Source organism: Cyrtonyx montezumae, unplaced genomic scaffold, assembly GCF_038088225.1.
Source record: "Cyrtonyx montezumae isolate F1298 unplaced genomic scaffold, pur_monq_1.0 scaffold_8, whole genome shotgun sequence".
Taxonomy (NCBI): Eukaryota; Metazoa; Chordata; class Aves; order Galliformes; family Odontophoridae; genus Cyrtonyx; species Cyrtonyx montezumae.
This window is the reverse complement of record NW_027072089.1, coordinates 20,808,691-20,824,871: the sequence shown is the minus strand read 5'-3', so window position 1 is coordinate 20,824,871 and position 16,181 is coordinate 20,808,691. Positions and strand designations below refer to the sequence as shown.

The window sequence follows — 16,181 nt, the reverse complement described above, 5'->3', positions numbered from 1 at the left end:
TGTTTTTTGTACTGTGATACTTCTTAAATTCCATTAAATCCTTATTCCAAGATGTGAAATCTTAAGTGCTTATCAGAAGGAAAACCCAAAAGCCTTAATAATCTGAGTCTTGTCAGAAGTTGAATATGAATGTCAAGACTGAATGATGATGAGTTTCTATTAACATTAATAGATTTATAAAAAATGAATCTAGCTCAATGTGTTCATAAGTAGTTGTAAAAAAATGGTTTAAATATGGATGTAAGGTAATCCTGTAGAACTAAAATCTGGAGAACAGGTGCTTTTGTTAGAAAATAATAAAGATTTGACCCACTTTCCGTTACTGAACACCAAACTGTGGTATCAGAGTATAGGCAGGTCAAATATGACACGGTATGATGACCGTTAGAGTTTTGCTGGATGAAATCATTTTCAGGAATGTGTCATTCTGAAGCACCAGAAGCTGACATCACCCCTGAGTGTGAGCAGGAAGCACTGAAGGTGCTGGTTCATTACCTCCAAGTAGAAACCTGACCTGCAGATCAAGAGAGGTGACTGTCTCTCTACTCTGCTCTCATGAGACCTCATCTGGAAAACTGCTTCCAGTTCTGTGGCCTGCAATGCAAGAAGGACATGAAACTGTTGGAGTGGGACCAGAGGAGGGTCACAAAGATGATCAGAGGTCTGGAGCACTTCCCAGTGGGAGGTGGTGGAGTCACCGACCCTGGAGGTATTTAAAGAACGCTTAGGCATTGTGTTGAGGCACACAGTTTAGAGAGAATTGTTGGTGATAGGTGAACGGTTGAACTGGATGATCTTGTAGGTCTTTTCCAACCTTGGTAATTCTATGGTTCTTTGACAGGCTGAGGGAGCTAGGGCTTTTTAGCCTAAAGAAGAGAAGGCTCTGGGGGGACCTTATAGCAGCCTTCCAGTACCTGAAGGGGACCCATAGAAAAGTTGAGCAGGAGCTTTTTTTAAAGGCATGAACTTACAGTACAAGGGAAAATAGTTTAAAGTGGAAGAGAGTAGATTTAGACTAGATATTAGGAAGAAATTCTTTACTGTAAGGGTGATGAGACACTGGCACAGGCTGCCCAGTGAGGTTGTAGATGCCCCTTCCTTGGAGGTTTCAAGGCCAGGCTGGATGGGACTGTGACAACCTGGTCTAGAAGGAGGTGTCCCTGCCTATAGCAGGGGGTGGGATCTCGATGTTCTCAAAGGTCCTTTCCAACCCAAACTATTCTGTGGTTCTATGAAGAGCAAGTGTTCCAAAGACCAGTCAGGTTGGCTTTGTGATCCCTCTTTTGAGCTGATTCTCTATGATGCTTTTCTTCCTGTTGTTTTTGAGAGTCCAAGAATGGAAGGTTCACGTCTGATTATTCAGTAAAATCCTTTTTCTTTGGAAAGAATATGCATAAAGTCATTTTTGTTCAAACACAGTAAAAGAAATCTTCCTTGTCCATAGCTACAAAACTTCCTTCTCCTGAACTGCTTTCTCTTCGCTCTCTTCTGAGCCAAACTCAGGAGGGCTTTCGTCCATCTTCATCTTTTTACATGCACAGCCTTATTCTTCTGATTTGTTTAGCTAGTTCTTGCTTAGGTCTCACCATGTGGTCAGCAGCTGCTAGGTGTTTTGATTATCTCTGCATAAAAGGGACTTACTTTACACGGCTTAGCATTTTTTAAGTATCCTCTTTGACTCCTTATTACACAATTTCTTGTGAAGATATACTGAACGCATGGTGTGTATTGCATACATGTAAACTTTAATCAGGTGTATCCCAATATTCTCAGTGTCTGCCATGGATATTTCTTAGTATCAGTCAGTGAGTTGACCTTGTAGCACCAGGAACGTGCCGTATGGTGGTGCTGCATTGAGCTTCATAGTGCTAACTCTTGATGTTCTTCCTTTTTGTCTGTCTAGTCACTTGGGCATTCATTCATTGCCTTGCAATCCTGATATCTTTTGAGCAGTGACTGACTGCCTATGGCAAAATGTCATGATTTGGGTACTTGAGTTTACCATAGTAAGCTTGGTAAAGTAGTAACTAGAGTATAAAGAAGACAAGACTACCAGGTGTCTTCTGGGTTTAATTATGGTACTGGCTAGGTAAGCACAGTACCTGTAAATGGTCGTTCATTTCAGGTGTGTTAACATGCATGCATCTTGCTGCATTGTCAGGAGCCTTATTCACAGTTAGAGTAGAGTGTTGGGACTGAGCATCCAAAAGAAATGTGATTGCTACTTACACGGGAGAAACAAATATGATTTTAGGGATCTCTTTTGTTGAGCATCTGGGAAGTAATAAGAGGAATGAAATCAATACAGGTGGTGATAAAACCTGAATTATCACTGCTCAGCAGTTCCACAGCATGTTAGTACTAAGCCATAATCTTGCCAGAAGATGCAGGTGAATGGGGCTCATTTAACTGTTTCTGCACAGCTGTAGAAGTGTAGGGTTTTTGGACAATTAATACATGAAATGATGATACTGTTGGTAGGTTTTTTTTGTTTTTGTTTGTTTGTTTGTTTCTTCAGTATATTGCTTGTTTTATGTTTTTTGGAAAGTCTCCTGCTTAGCATTCTGACTATATCCCCAAACACTCAAATGAATACTGAACATGTGCAGCAAACTCTTGTAGTTTAAAAATGGGGGTGAGGGACTGTTACATGGGAAAAGGGAAAGAACAAATCTGTAAGATCTGAACTTGTAAGCCTACATGAGTGCATCCAGCTTGGCAAGGGTTCTACAGCACAAGGATTCTCCCTGCCTGGGGTTTGTCTGGAGTATGGGGAAGCTCTGTTGTTTCAAGGGGAGCTACTGGGCACCTCACCTGCATGGCCTTTCCAGCAGGGAGCAATGACTTCTTAAATTGTTGCCGCCTAATGAATGGATCTGTCCACACTGTGAAGCAACTTCCATGGAAGCTCTGTAAATGATTTTTAGTATTTATTTTCAAATGCTTTTATATATCTAGTCTGCTGGTTGTGTGATGGACTATGATACATCCTACTGTTGTTGAGATGAGAGGGATTTACTCTAAAGAGCTGTATCTGAATAATCTCTCCATTTTGTCTAATCTATATTCCTAGGAAGTGGACCTCTCCACACATCTTCAGGAATATCTCAGATTATTTTTCCAAATTAGAAGACTTAAAAACCAGATTTTTTATTTGTTTGAAAGTGTATAAATACGTGTCTACTGCTGTAAGTGGGCTTACGGGTAAAGATTTTCATGTACAGGATGCAGCCCTGGGCAAGCACTTATGTATGTCTGCTGGAGAGAACGTGGACAAGATGATTTCAGAGTGCCAACCTCAGCTGTTCTGTGATTGACACATGTTGAAAATTTAATAGCTGTTTTGAGGAATGTCTGTAATCTGGCCTCAAAGCTTCAACTTTTGGCCACAACATCAGGCAACCCTACAGGCTTGGGGAGGAGTGGCTGGAAAGCTGTCTGATGGAAAGGGACCTTGGTGTACTGAAGGACAGTCGGTTGAATATGAGCCAGCAGTGTGCCCAGGTAGCCAAGAAGACCAGTGGCATCCTGGCTTGTATCAGGATGGTGTGGTGAGTGGGACTAAGGAAGTAATCCTCCCCCTGTACTTGGCATTGGTGAGACCTCACCTTGAGTACTGTATACATTTTTGGCCTCTCAGTACAGAAAGGACAGTGAGGTACTGGAGGAGCTGCAAGGAGGCAACAAGACTGTGAAGGGCTTGGAGAATATGCCCTATGAGGAGACACTGAAGGAGCTGGGCTGTTTAGTCTGGAGAAAAGGAGGCTGAGGGGAGACATTATTGCTCTCTTCCAATATCTGAAAGTTGCTTACAGCAGGAGTGGGATTGGTTTATTATCACTGGTGACAGGTGACAGGATGAGGGGAAATGTCCTTAAGTTGTACCAGCGTGAGTTTAGGTTGGATATCAGGAAACACTTCTTTACAGAAAGGGTTTTTAAGCACTGGAATAGGCTTCCCAGGGAAGTGGTTGAGTCACCATCTCTGTATGAGTTTAAAAATGGTTTGGATGTGGTGCTCAGGGACATGATTTAGTGGCAGGTTGTTAAGAGTTAGGTCGTATGGTTAGGTCGTGTTTGAACTTGATTATCTTTAAGGTCTTTTATATTCTAAGTGATTCTATGATTCTGACTTCAGCCCTTCTTTATAGGGTAACATGTAGGTAAAAAAAATGGTTTAGTTTTAGAGAGTTTTATTGGAAACTTCATTCATGGGCATTTCACTAATAAAGTCATTATTTAGTAACTGAGATGAATAGTATATTCATGAGTTTTGAGGAAGATTTTACATGACTGAAAATTTTATGTGTGTTGGAAATGCCTCTCTTGAGCAGTGTCTGAAGCACAAGAATTACGAAGTAGACCTAAAATGAAGGGAGATGAATCTGGTGGGAGATAAACCAGTATTATTTCAGCATAAAATCTCAGTGCAGAGGTTAGCCAGTACTGAAGAGCAGCTCATGCAGAGTTTTGCCCTAATATTTCACTGTGTAGTTCTAAGCTTACTTTGAGATTTAGGACATGTAATTGTATAACAGTCAGTTTCCTGTCAGTACTGTGATATCAAAATGTTTTTGAATGTGTCCATTGGATCTGTTCTCGTTGTAGTCTCTGAAGCAGGTGGTGTTGATACTACTTAATGAGTGGGAAATAAAGGAAATGACTGTTTTAATATCAGGAGTATTTTCAAACTTGAGCATACATCTAGTTCCCAGTTTGTCTTTTGTTTCTGCATGTAGTTTTTCTGCAGATCTGATCCAAAGATCTCAACCAAGGCATCAGAAAATAAGATAAATAATGACCTAATTAGGAAAAAAAAAAGTTGAATGAACTTGTTAAGGAACTTGTCTGTTAACTTTCAGCAATCTGTGATGCCTGATGTGGAGTCATTCACTTCAGGTTGCACAGAAGCTTCTGGAAGGGGAATATGTGCAGTGTGTAATCATGAACCATCTGCAGCTTTCTGTGAGGAAACAGAGAGCAATACTAGCAGAACTGTGGCTACCTAGTGCTGTCTTAGTGAAAGAAAATACGTAACTGTAGGATTAACAGTTTTTATGTATGTTTTTTTAAATTCATCTCTACAAAGTATAAATTTCCATAAGTGAACTGCAGCCTTTAATGGTGCATATTTTTCTTCGTTTTTGCATAATTTGGTTAAAGTTCACTTTTTTTTTTTTTGATCAACAGGTGGTAGCTGAAGTCTCAAGTGTATTGAGAATGAGTAAATGTGCACTTAGTTCATGGTTTCATTGTCTTTCTGAAGTCTCTCTTATTAATTAATTAATTAATTTATTAAAATATCATCTATCAAAATAGATGTGATTTTGACAGCCATTCTGATGTTGAAGTAGGTGAAGTAGTGAATTTTATTTTTGTTACTTGTCACAGGAAAAAAAGATGCACTTACTGACTTTTCATTGTTTTTCTTCCTGATGAAGCAGCAAAATGTGGTAGCAGAGGATTTACTATTGTAATGTCAAAGCACCTAAATTGTGCTGACACAGAATAACTTCCCAGGAATGATGACAGTCAGATATACTGATTAGTATAAAACTGCTTGAGGTATTATCTAGAAAGATTTATTCCAATATAACTAATGTATTCCTTTTGACAGTGTGCTGGGGATGGCAGTGGAAGTGTTCTTTTTAATAATTCTATAATGGTGATAATAACTTACAAGCTAAGTTGTTAATGCTGTCTTATTTTTAATTTCCTGTAGCCCACATACTGGCTGGCAGAACTATCAGTCTGGCGTACCCCAGATTCCCACTGCTTGCATCTCTGTGGAAGATGCTGAAATGATGTCACGGATGTCTTCTCGAGGCACTAAGATTGTTGTGTTCTTAAAGATGGGAGCCAGGACCTATCCAGACTCTGTTTCTTTTAACACAGTGGCAGAAATAGTTGGAAGCAAGTACCCGGAGCAGGTGAGTGAGAGTATACAAAAATAAACTTATTTTGTTCTTTAAAATGTGAAGAAAATCCCAAAGAATATCCATTAGATACCCTTCAGATAGAAGTTCCATAGCTTTGGCTTTTGATGTCTCAAATCCTCAGTATTAGCACAAATATTCAGTTTCAAAAACTTGATCACTGGGTGAGGAGAAATTGACCGTTGTGGTTGTATGATGTACATACCATTATCTGTGAGTTTAGGTTAGTAATGTGTACTGAGCTAAAGACAGTGCCTGAATTTATAAAGTAATTTAAGTACATGTCATCCAAAGAGGTAGGAACGTGCTAATAAGTTATCTTTCCTGAGTTACGTTTGGTGGATTTCAAAATCATGGCATTTCAACCTGGATTATAAAATGTCCAAATATATCCTTTGAATATGTTTTCAAACATACTCTTTGCTATCCTGCTCTGTGTCTTTAACTAAAGAAATGGACTGTGATCTCTTCTTACCCCCAAAAAGCTCAGGTTTTTGAAACACCGGATAAAGACTCATTTACAAACCCCCTGCTGATGTTAATGGGAGTGGTAGTGTACACACTTTGAAAAAGTAACCAAGAAACAGAAAAATAAAACCAGTGAATGTTTAGGTTTTTTAGTACTCAGTTCCTGGAAGCTTAATAGATGCTTCACTACGCTAATTCGACTTTGTTATCCAGAAAAATCTAACTATTCAGGCAATAAAATACATCGCAGACCCAAATTCTTGCAGTGCCTTTTATGCCAGAGTGTTTGGAAATGCATTACAAGTGCAGTGGAAGAGAAAGGTGCTGTTTCCCCTGGGCCAGAATTTCGGTTTGAGGTTTGAACTGAAACAAATGCAAATCTGGATCTCTGAACTCGGGATGAGAAATCAGCAGCGGGTGGTATAGCTGTGACAGAGGTCTGAAGCCATACATTTAAATTAGGCTGAAGCCTGTGAAATGTAACCAATCGCAGACACTGCTGCTAATTATAAGTTAAAAAGCTGGAACAGAATTGAAAATGAGGGTCACTGTGGAATACAGATGAAGTCTGGTGACACAGTTCTAGATGTAACTATGTTAGGAATGCCTGTACTTGTCTGTGTATTTACTAAAATTTAATATTCTAACTGGTTTATATGTAATAATCCTTCATAATAAATAATTCATTCTTCCTCTGAGGTTTTTTAGCATGTTTGTTAAAAGTAATCACCAAGACTGAAACCATAATTGTCTAAAAGCTCTTATCTGTTGCATGAAGTGTTGGTTATTATTTGACCATCAATCACCCTTGCAGCATGTTCAGTTCAGAGCCTCCTTTTGAAGTCATTTTTCCATGTGAGTTCACACATGTAGCAATGGAGGAGGAAAAAAAAAAGTAAAATTAGAAAATAGAGTAGTTGAAATACTTTTGGCATGTTTTCCTCCAAGTGCTTTGTTTTCTTTTTTTGCAAGGAGTGTTTGATGTCGTGATAATTGATAGAATTGTTGAACTCACAAACCTGTAGTTAGGCTCCTATGCTTAACTTTAATACATTTACATTTCTGAGTAACTTAAAGCAATACAAGAAATTTAATTTCTGCTTTATGAAGCATCAAGCTCATACACAGCCCTTCAAAAACAAGTGATGTGACTTGGGTGCAGATCTCCATACACCTAGTAACAGTTGTTTGAACAGTTAACCCAGTGTTGTTTCTTCTGTTTAGATCTGTCCTTTTGGTTGGGCCGGACAGTAGCAGTAAATGAATGCTTTGACATTAATTGCTCCAAGTGAGATAAGTGTACTTCAAAACCTCCCTTAAGTTGGAGCTTTTGCACTACTAAGTTTTTAAGTGGGGTAAGAAAGATCTGAACAGTAAAGGTAAATGTGCTTTATAATGCTGCCTGTAAAGTCCAGTGTGTCTGTTCTATTTTCTCTTACTCCTTCTAAGCCAAGGAGGTGCAGCTCTCCCTTACAGTGTCCTTGCTGATATCATAGTGGACATGGCTGTATGTTCTGAGCAGGCACATCCAGAGACATCCAGCATCATCATCACTGTCACTCCTCAGGTGCTTGCTTAGTTCCTGCTGAAGCCCAAATCCCCTTTAATTGCCCAAGGGAGGTGAGGCTGTGCCCACAAGATAATGAGTTCATGATCAAGCTTTTCTACATATAAGTAGGTAGGAAGTAGTGGGACCAAACATGCTATGACTTGATGCCCTGGCAAACATCCTGAGCTTGGAGTCATGTTCCCACAGTGCTTAGGACCGCAGTGAGTGTGGAAAACCTGTGGGCTGTGGGACTTAACGTATTTCAGCCTGTATGACTCTTGACAGTTGAACCAAAGAGTTTGTGAAATAAAATAAATATGGCATTAGAGCCTGCTGAGTTCCAGGCTATTGCAGAGTAGAGATATTTGCAGTCCATTCCTGATTTTTGTTTTGGGGAAGGGGTTTTTGAAGCACGTTATTGAACCTGGGACGATGCTGTTCACATCCTTTTGTACTGTGTTGTATACTGGTGAGTTGTTTTATATAAACTGTGTAAACTGACACTGGAGACTGACTGACTGAGAAATTCACAAGTTAACTAATGTGGTTTTCATTTGAAATTCAGGCAGAGCTGGCAGTAAAACATGTTTGTCTTTTCATTTTAATACAGATGCACTGTGATTGGTCTTAAAGTGCAGAAGCAGCCGTTCCCACCTCTGGGGAAATGCTACATATAGTGGCTGTTTCTTGCTAGTCTGGCTTCAGTGTAACTAATGTGCCAAACACAGAACTGCAAAATACTTGATTAACTGCAGAGGTATCAAAGAGGATAAGGTTATAATTCTCCTGTAATCCTGACTTCCAGTATCTTTCTGTACTGCATATTTCTTGGTGTGCAGTGCTGTTTTACTTACTTTACACTTAATAAGAGATGGGAAAACAATTTCCTAAGTGCCTTACAAAGTACATACATCTAATGATTGCTCATTATTCTGTGATCTAGCATAAATACTGTAGAGCACAAAGAGAAAGGCTTATAAGTGGCTTTTGTAGAATCCTGAATAGCTGTTCCAGGAATTCATTCTACACTGCTTTTTTGCCTCCTGTTTTTATGGAGTGCCATATCTACAAAAAATACCATTTGAAAAGTGACTCTGTTTTGAACACTGCAGGCATAAAAGACTGTTAAAGAATGTGCTGTAGCTCTGAGCCAAGTTTGGAAGGCACTTTGAAAGTAGCAGTCCTAGGACTGACCTGAGAAACAGAGATGCTAAGGTAATTGGTAAAGAACTTCACAATCTGTGGTTAATGCAACAGAATCTTTTCTATGGAGGAAAAGGCAGCTTATTCGCATTTACATTTTTCTTCCTTTCCCTATTTCAAAAATCAGCCCTCTCTTGGAATTTGTGATACTGGGCAAAACTCCAGGGAACAAGAGAGCATAAAAATGTCCAGGCTTCTGAGTCTGTTAGGCATTCATGCACATAAGGAAAGAAAGAATTTGTACATCCCCTCCTCCTCCTGAAAAAAAAAATATATCAGGGGAAAAAAGGGCTTCTCTGAAGATGTGTAATACTCAGTACAATGTTGTTTTATGGCCTGGCATCAGTTCTACATATGTTAACAAAATGTCTATCCATTAGCCCTTTGATGTGGCTTCCAGATATCCCTATGTTCAAACTAAACCGTGTATACAATGGAGTTTTGAGCAGAGATGTTTTAAGAGCCTAGTGCCATCACATTATGGTTCCATTAGCACATTTACTCCATGTGGATTGTTTTGCTATTCATTTCAAAACGTTGGAGGGTTTGTAAGTGCCTTTTGTGAGGTTGTCTTGTGTGACTAAGCTGATGCATGTATGTCACAGCTACTCTTAAAATTGAGGAGATGATTATGGAGATTAGGTTTTCCAAAGTGCCAGCCTATTGCTTCATAGTAACAGACTGATGGGAAAGAAGGGGAAAGGGAAAGATACTATTTCTTTTGGCAAAAATGGACCCCGAAATTTCAAAGAAAATATATTTGCTAACAGTGCTGGTGTTCTTTCTTTGCTACCTCTGTGGTTTCTTTTTCACCAGTGTTCTTGTGTGTGTGTGTTTTTGCTTGAATAGTAATAGGACTTTGTATTATTACTTTGAAGATTGTTTTTATGATGTGCCTTGTGGGAGTCAGGGTACTGCCATAATTTGTTCTTAAACAGAGGTTTTATCATGGTTAAAACAGTCAAATTAATATGAAACTGATATGGAAGAAAACTTGTTATTTTAACTTGACAATTCTATTGTTTTTCGTTGGTTTTTTTTTTTTTTTTTTTTTTTTCAGTCTGCGAACAGCATTTTCAGTCCAAAGTGCATGCTAAGTTTTGTGGTGTGTAAAGCTTGGCAATTCTTCTAAAACTTGAACTTCTCATTAAAAACCCAAGAGCTTACTGAAGGCATTTAATTCTTCTCGGAGAGAACTTGGCAGTAGATTTTCTTAAGATTCTGAGCGACCAGTGAGTTCTCAAGTAGGCTTTTTTTCGTGTGTGTTTTGATAAATCACAGTATGTGAATGCCACAAATGCATCTTATAGGTGATTTAGATGTATGCAGGGGGCAGCAGTCAGAAAGAACCATACTCCTTTGATGGTGTCTGAAATATCAATGGAATGAGTGCACGTTTATGGAAGAGAGATTCAAAACAGGGTTGTTTTTTTTTTGTTTGCTTGTTTTTTTAAAGTGTCTCTTCTGATAATTTTTGCTGAAAAGCATTGGTTTAGATACATTAGTATAACATGATATTTTTAGTGTTCAGAAGTTATCAAAATGACAGGACTGGATTTATAGCCAGGCAGCTCAGAATAGGCAAAGGGCTTGCTCAGCCATTTCTGCTGATCTCTGAGAGGTCTCCAGATCCTGTGTCTCAGCTTGATGATGCAAGAACAGAAGCACGGGATGAGCTCCATGTGCTGCAAGCAAGACAGCAGATCTTTAAAAGGATTCTCCTCTTGTCAACTGAAGCACAGAAGCTTTCAGTGTGTATGAGCCACTGTGGTGTGAAGTAAAAACATCAGCTTTAGTTGCCTTCCCTGCCTGGTGTCCAGTGAGAGCTGCATCTCTTTCAAGTGGGATAATTCAACCTGCTGGAAAGCAACTGATTGTGGTTTAGGTTACTGAAGTGCCAGGATAATGGTGATCGGGGATGAGGAGTATGATCTTCTTAATATTGGGTTTTACCTACTTCACTTCTTAAACTGCAACTAGTATTTGTGGCACTAGAAATGACAGTGGAGCATTTAGTTTGCTGGCAAACGTATCTAAGCACACAGTTTTGTAGTCCTTTTGATGATACCAATATAAGCAGATACACTGTAATATTTTTTCTTCCCACTCATTCCTTTGTCTCTACTCCCACACAGTAGTTTGAAGAATTACTGTGGGATTTTATTTCAGTAATAATTTACAAATACACAGAGGGTTTACAGAATGATTGCTGAAGCATTTTTTTTTCCATGTTGAAAAAGATATCTTCTAAAATTGCAGTGGATCCTTCTTGCATTCTAATGCACAAGGGTAGGGTAGTTCTTGGTTTGGCAGATACAGTAGTTGCCTGAAGCATGAAGTAGGAAACCACAATATTGAGGAAGAAGGAGGCAAGAAACAATGTTGTACTTTTATTTCTGAATAAGGAGGTGCCAGAAATGCTACTGCCAGGTATCAAAGATTAGTGTGGAAACCACCTGTTCACTACAGTAGAAGTCAAATACTGTAGTAACATGCTTCTGTTTCTGAGGAGCAGATTATGCTAGACCTTGTACAGCAGAACTACCAAGAGAGTTTGTGAGTTTGCAGTCCGAGAGGTGAATGCAGTGTTTAAAACGAACAAACAAACAAAAAGATATTTTCATGCATGTTCAATAAAAAATGGCATATCTAAGAGCATGTGGGTTGGATGTAGAGATCTGTTTGGTGCAGATTCAGAGATTCCAACAAATAGGACCAATGTGGAGAAAGATTTGATTAGTAGAGTAGAAGGGAAATTAAAAGGGGTGAGATCTAAAACATGAAGGCTGGAGCTGAGATGAAAGGGGAAAAGAACTTAGCTTGGTCAGACACTGAAATATTGAGAAAAGTGATTCAACTGTGTAGAAACTAGTCAGTAGAGGAGTTACAGCAAGAAGCTTGTGGTTGTAGCAACTGAGAAAACAGTTATTCAATTATATAGCAGTTAGTAGTTTTAATGGTCAGAATGATGGTATTCTTGAGAAACACTGAACCAGCAGCAAAAATGTGGGTAGACTCTATTTACTGTGAATTCATTTGTTATGATTTCATAGTATGCACTTGTCCTTGGAAGACAAGATGTGGAGAGAGTTAGTAAAAATGATAGGAATCACCACAGTTGCTGTGGTTTTTAAGACAGTTAGGCTCAACTCCTAGTCTTGCCTCATTCGTATATTCTTCAAAACTTTGGTTTCGTTATATCACTCATTCTCATTGCTTTATACCATTGTTACAGTTTTTATATATTTTTGCCAGCCTAAAGAGAGTCCCTAAGACTTCTTAGGCCTTAAAGGCCTTGCTGTTTTTCACTGCAACTTTATTGTAAATTGTAGTCACAATGATTCAAAAGCATTTACTGTGGTTTGGCAATGCAAAATCAATTGTGAAGCACATGATACCAGAAAGGTTTAAAAATAATTTTCAGTAAGATGTTATTCCTGATGGGATGCACCTATGAGTGCTGAGAGAACTTACAGATGTCATTGTAAGTCTGCTTTCAATAATCCTTAATTGATCATGGTAGCTGGGAGAAGTGGCTGAAAACTGGAGGAAAGCCAGTGTCACTTGTATATTCAAGGAGGGCAAGAAGGAAGACCCAGGGAACTGCAGGCTGGTCAGCCTCACCTTGATCCCTAGGAATGTGGTAGATAGAATACCCCATCCTGGAAGACAATTCCAGTCATGTGAAGGGCAAGGAAAAGATCAGGTGTAGTCAGCATAGATTCACCAAGGGAAACTCATGCTTAACCAATCTGGTAAGTTCCTGTTATTAAATGACCAACCTGATGGATGTGAAGAGAGAAGTGAATACTCATTAAAGCCTTTGGCACTTGTACCCACCTGACCTCAGTAGACAGGAGCTGTTGCTGTATGGACTGGATGGATAGTGAGATGGATTGAATAGCTGGACCCACAGTGTGTTGATGATAAGTGGACAGTGATGTAAAGTGTAATTGAAAGATCTATAACTAGATGTAGTACTTCCAGGCTCAATACTGGTTCCAGTCCTGTTTAACATCTTCATTAAAGATCTGATCGATGGGGCAGAATGCATCTTCAACATGTTTTCTGGTGATACAGAACAGGGTGAAGTGATGAGTATGCCAGTGGGCTATGCTGCCATCCAGAGGGACCTCAACAGGCTGGAGAAATGGGCTGACAGGGACCTCATGAAATTTACCAAGGAGAAGTGCAAAGCCCTGCAGCTGGGGAGAAACAGCCACAGGCACCAGCACATGCTGGAGGCACTCAACTGGGAGCAACTCTGCAGAAAAGGGCCTGGGGGTCCTTGTGAATGCCAAGTTGAACATGAGTCAGCAATGTGCCCTTGTCACGAAGAAGGCCAATGGTATTCTGGGCTGCGTTAGGCAGATCAAGGGAAGTCATCCTGCCCTTCTACTCAGCCCTGCTGAGGCTGCACCTGAAATGCTTTGTCCAGTTCTGCCCCTCCCCCCTGTATGACCTGGGTATGCTGGAAAGAGTCCAACACAAGGCCACCAAAATACAGTGGAGCCTGGAGCACCTCTCCTGTGAGTAGAGGCTGAGAGAACTTGTACTGCTTAGCCTGGAGAAGAGAGGGCTCTGGGAGGTCTCATCAGTGTCCACAAACACCTGAAGGGACGGTGCCAAGAGGATGGAGTGAGTCTCCTTTCAGTTGTGCCCAGCACCAGGACAAGAGACCATGGCCACAAACTGGAGTACAGGGTCTCCCTCTAAGCACCAGGCAGCATTGCTGTGCTGGAGTTCTGACATAGGTTGCCCAGAGGCTGTGGGGCTTCCTCCTTGGGGATGTTCAGAAGCCACATGGACCTGGGCACCATGTCCTGGGTACCACATCCTGAGTGTCCCTGCTGGAACATGGGTGGGCCAGAGGGCCCTGCCAGCCTCAGCCATTCTGTTATTCTGACTCTTTTCAGTCATGCTGTTCAAAAAAGTTAAGCACTGTGTTTAAAAGTTAAACTTTATGTGTTTAGGACTGAGCTCATGCTTGGACAGTGCGTAAACTGGAAACGGAAGTGTAAACATATAAATTAATGAAAAAACACGTAAGACAGTACAGCACTGTTTTTGCTTCTTAAATACAAACAAAATCTCCAGTTTTTGTCTCTTCCATTTCTTTCTTCTTTAAGTGGAAATATTGAAATTTATGAATAAATGAAATTTATCTGTAGCATACAAATTGTATGAGTTTCCATTCTTTATAGTATACTTTTAAATTGAAGTTGAAAAAGGCAAAGGGCCTGCTAAAAGACCTTTGACAGAAAATTTACTTTGTGCTACAGGTTCTCTGTTTGCTTCTTTAGATATGCTGAGAAGTATGTTTCTCACAATCTGCATTGCTTTCCCCATTGGGTTTTATTCTGTCATTTATTCCATAGAGTTGGTTTACAGATTTAAACAAAAGAAAAACTGAAATGGTTATTCTTCTTGTAGTTGCATAGTCCCTCGACATCTGATTTCCATTTCAATGTTGGAATTTACAACCACATTTGTGAAATATTAGTCTCAAGAACAGTGTATAATGGCCTGATATACGCTGCTTAACTCCCACCCCCTAGCCAATATCTCATTTCATCTAATCATACATAAATTGTCATATATGGGGTGGAGAATGGAACAATACCATGATGTAAGATGAAACAACATTCTGTGAACTATACTGCTTTAGAAATTGCACCAAATCAATGGCTTTTTTCTCAACTGTTGGTATGCAAGTAGAAGTAGGATTTTCCTTAGCTCAGCAGGGAGGGATGTTAATGCTGTTTCAGTACTTCTGTATTATTTAAAGTTCTAGGCTTTATTTTTTAATTGTTTGCTTGTTCTAATGATCATTGGGTTTAGTTTTTCCTTTTCTGATGTCAACTGGACAAAGATTTCTCTCATCTTTTACATGTGCCAAGTTTAATGTATTGCCTGTGGGAGAAGTTGTTTCGTGAAATAATATTCCTTCATTCTAATGGAATTTGTTGCTGTAAGCTATAAATATGAGCTACGGTTACAGAACACCTTCTTCTGTGATGTGCTGCTCAGCAGAGTAGAGTGTGTTCTACCATTCCAAATGGGAAACGTCTGTCACCCAGCTTCTTGCCAGCAGTGATAGTTGAGCTCTAAAATGTGACATCCTCACTCCTTTTTGCCCTTTTTCCCCTTTCAAATCATACAGAAGGGGACTTGAGATAATGTTACTCTTTGTGAAGGAACGGAAAAACACAATCTTGAACTGTTGACAAGTATGTTCCTCTCTGTCTTATCTTACAAGAAGATAGTACAGCTTGTGGTCTGTTTGCTTCTATGGTTTTGTTTCTTGGCATTGCAAACCTAAAGTCAGAGATTTAAATATCTTGGATCTGTGTTCTTTGCTTTTGACCAAATTCCACTGACTTCAGTTTATGTGCTAAAGTGCTGGAAGGATCTGCTCACTTAACTGGAATTAATGCTCGGCTGATACTACCTTTGACTGTCTCTTAACACATTCTGCAAGTTGTTCAGCAAGTCTTTCTGGAAGTCTGCAGCTGTTACACCGTGCATATAAATAGTCTGTAGTTAATAAGCCTATTTATAGCAAGCACAGGTCTGAAGATTATTTTTTTTTCTCATTCATTAGTTTCCAACCTTCAAATAAGTTAGACAAGATGATTGGATTGTACCCTTACTGCCAGGGGTGCATTGACTTTTTCATTGATTAATTTGGTCATTTAATTTAAAATTGCCTCCGCAAATTTAAATGCTGAATTTCAGGGAGGAGATGCAGCTAAGTGTAAAGAAATATAAATAAGCTGGCTTTGATAGAATGTCTAAATTTCAGTAAATTTGGTGTTGATAATGTTCTACATTATATTAAAATGTATAATGCTTTATGTCCTTTATATGTGGACATAGGACACTCAATTTGCAGTTAGAGAGCAGCATAACTGCTCTCCTCATTTCTGTAAAATAACATACAAGCCTTCCAGAATGGCTGAGATGATTTGTTGCAGAAGGTCAGCAATGGCTGACAGGTGTCTCTATTCACCTGTATCAGATTTT

The 16,181-nt window shown here is 39.4% G+C and overlaps 1 protein-coding gene across 2 annotated transcripts in view; it reads left to right on the top strand.

The window, feature by feature from the left end:
* The window catches only part of CPQ (carboxypeptidase Q), a 159,177-nt gene that overhangs the window by 52,522 nt on the left and 90,474 nt on the right, over positions 1-16,181 (top strand). For both annotated transcript variants that reach the window (XM_065751691.1, XM_065751690.1), the window contains exon 4: positions 5,722-5,929. In XM_065751691.1, coding sequence (XP_065607763.1) covers positions 5,722-5,929 — 208 coding nt within the window. The remainder of the gene's footprint in view (positions 1-5,721; positions 5,930-16,181) is intronic.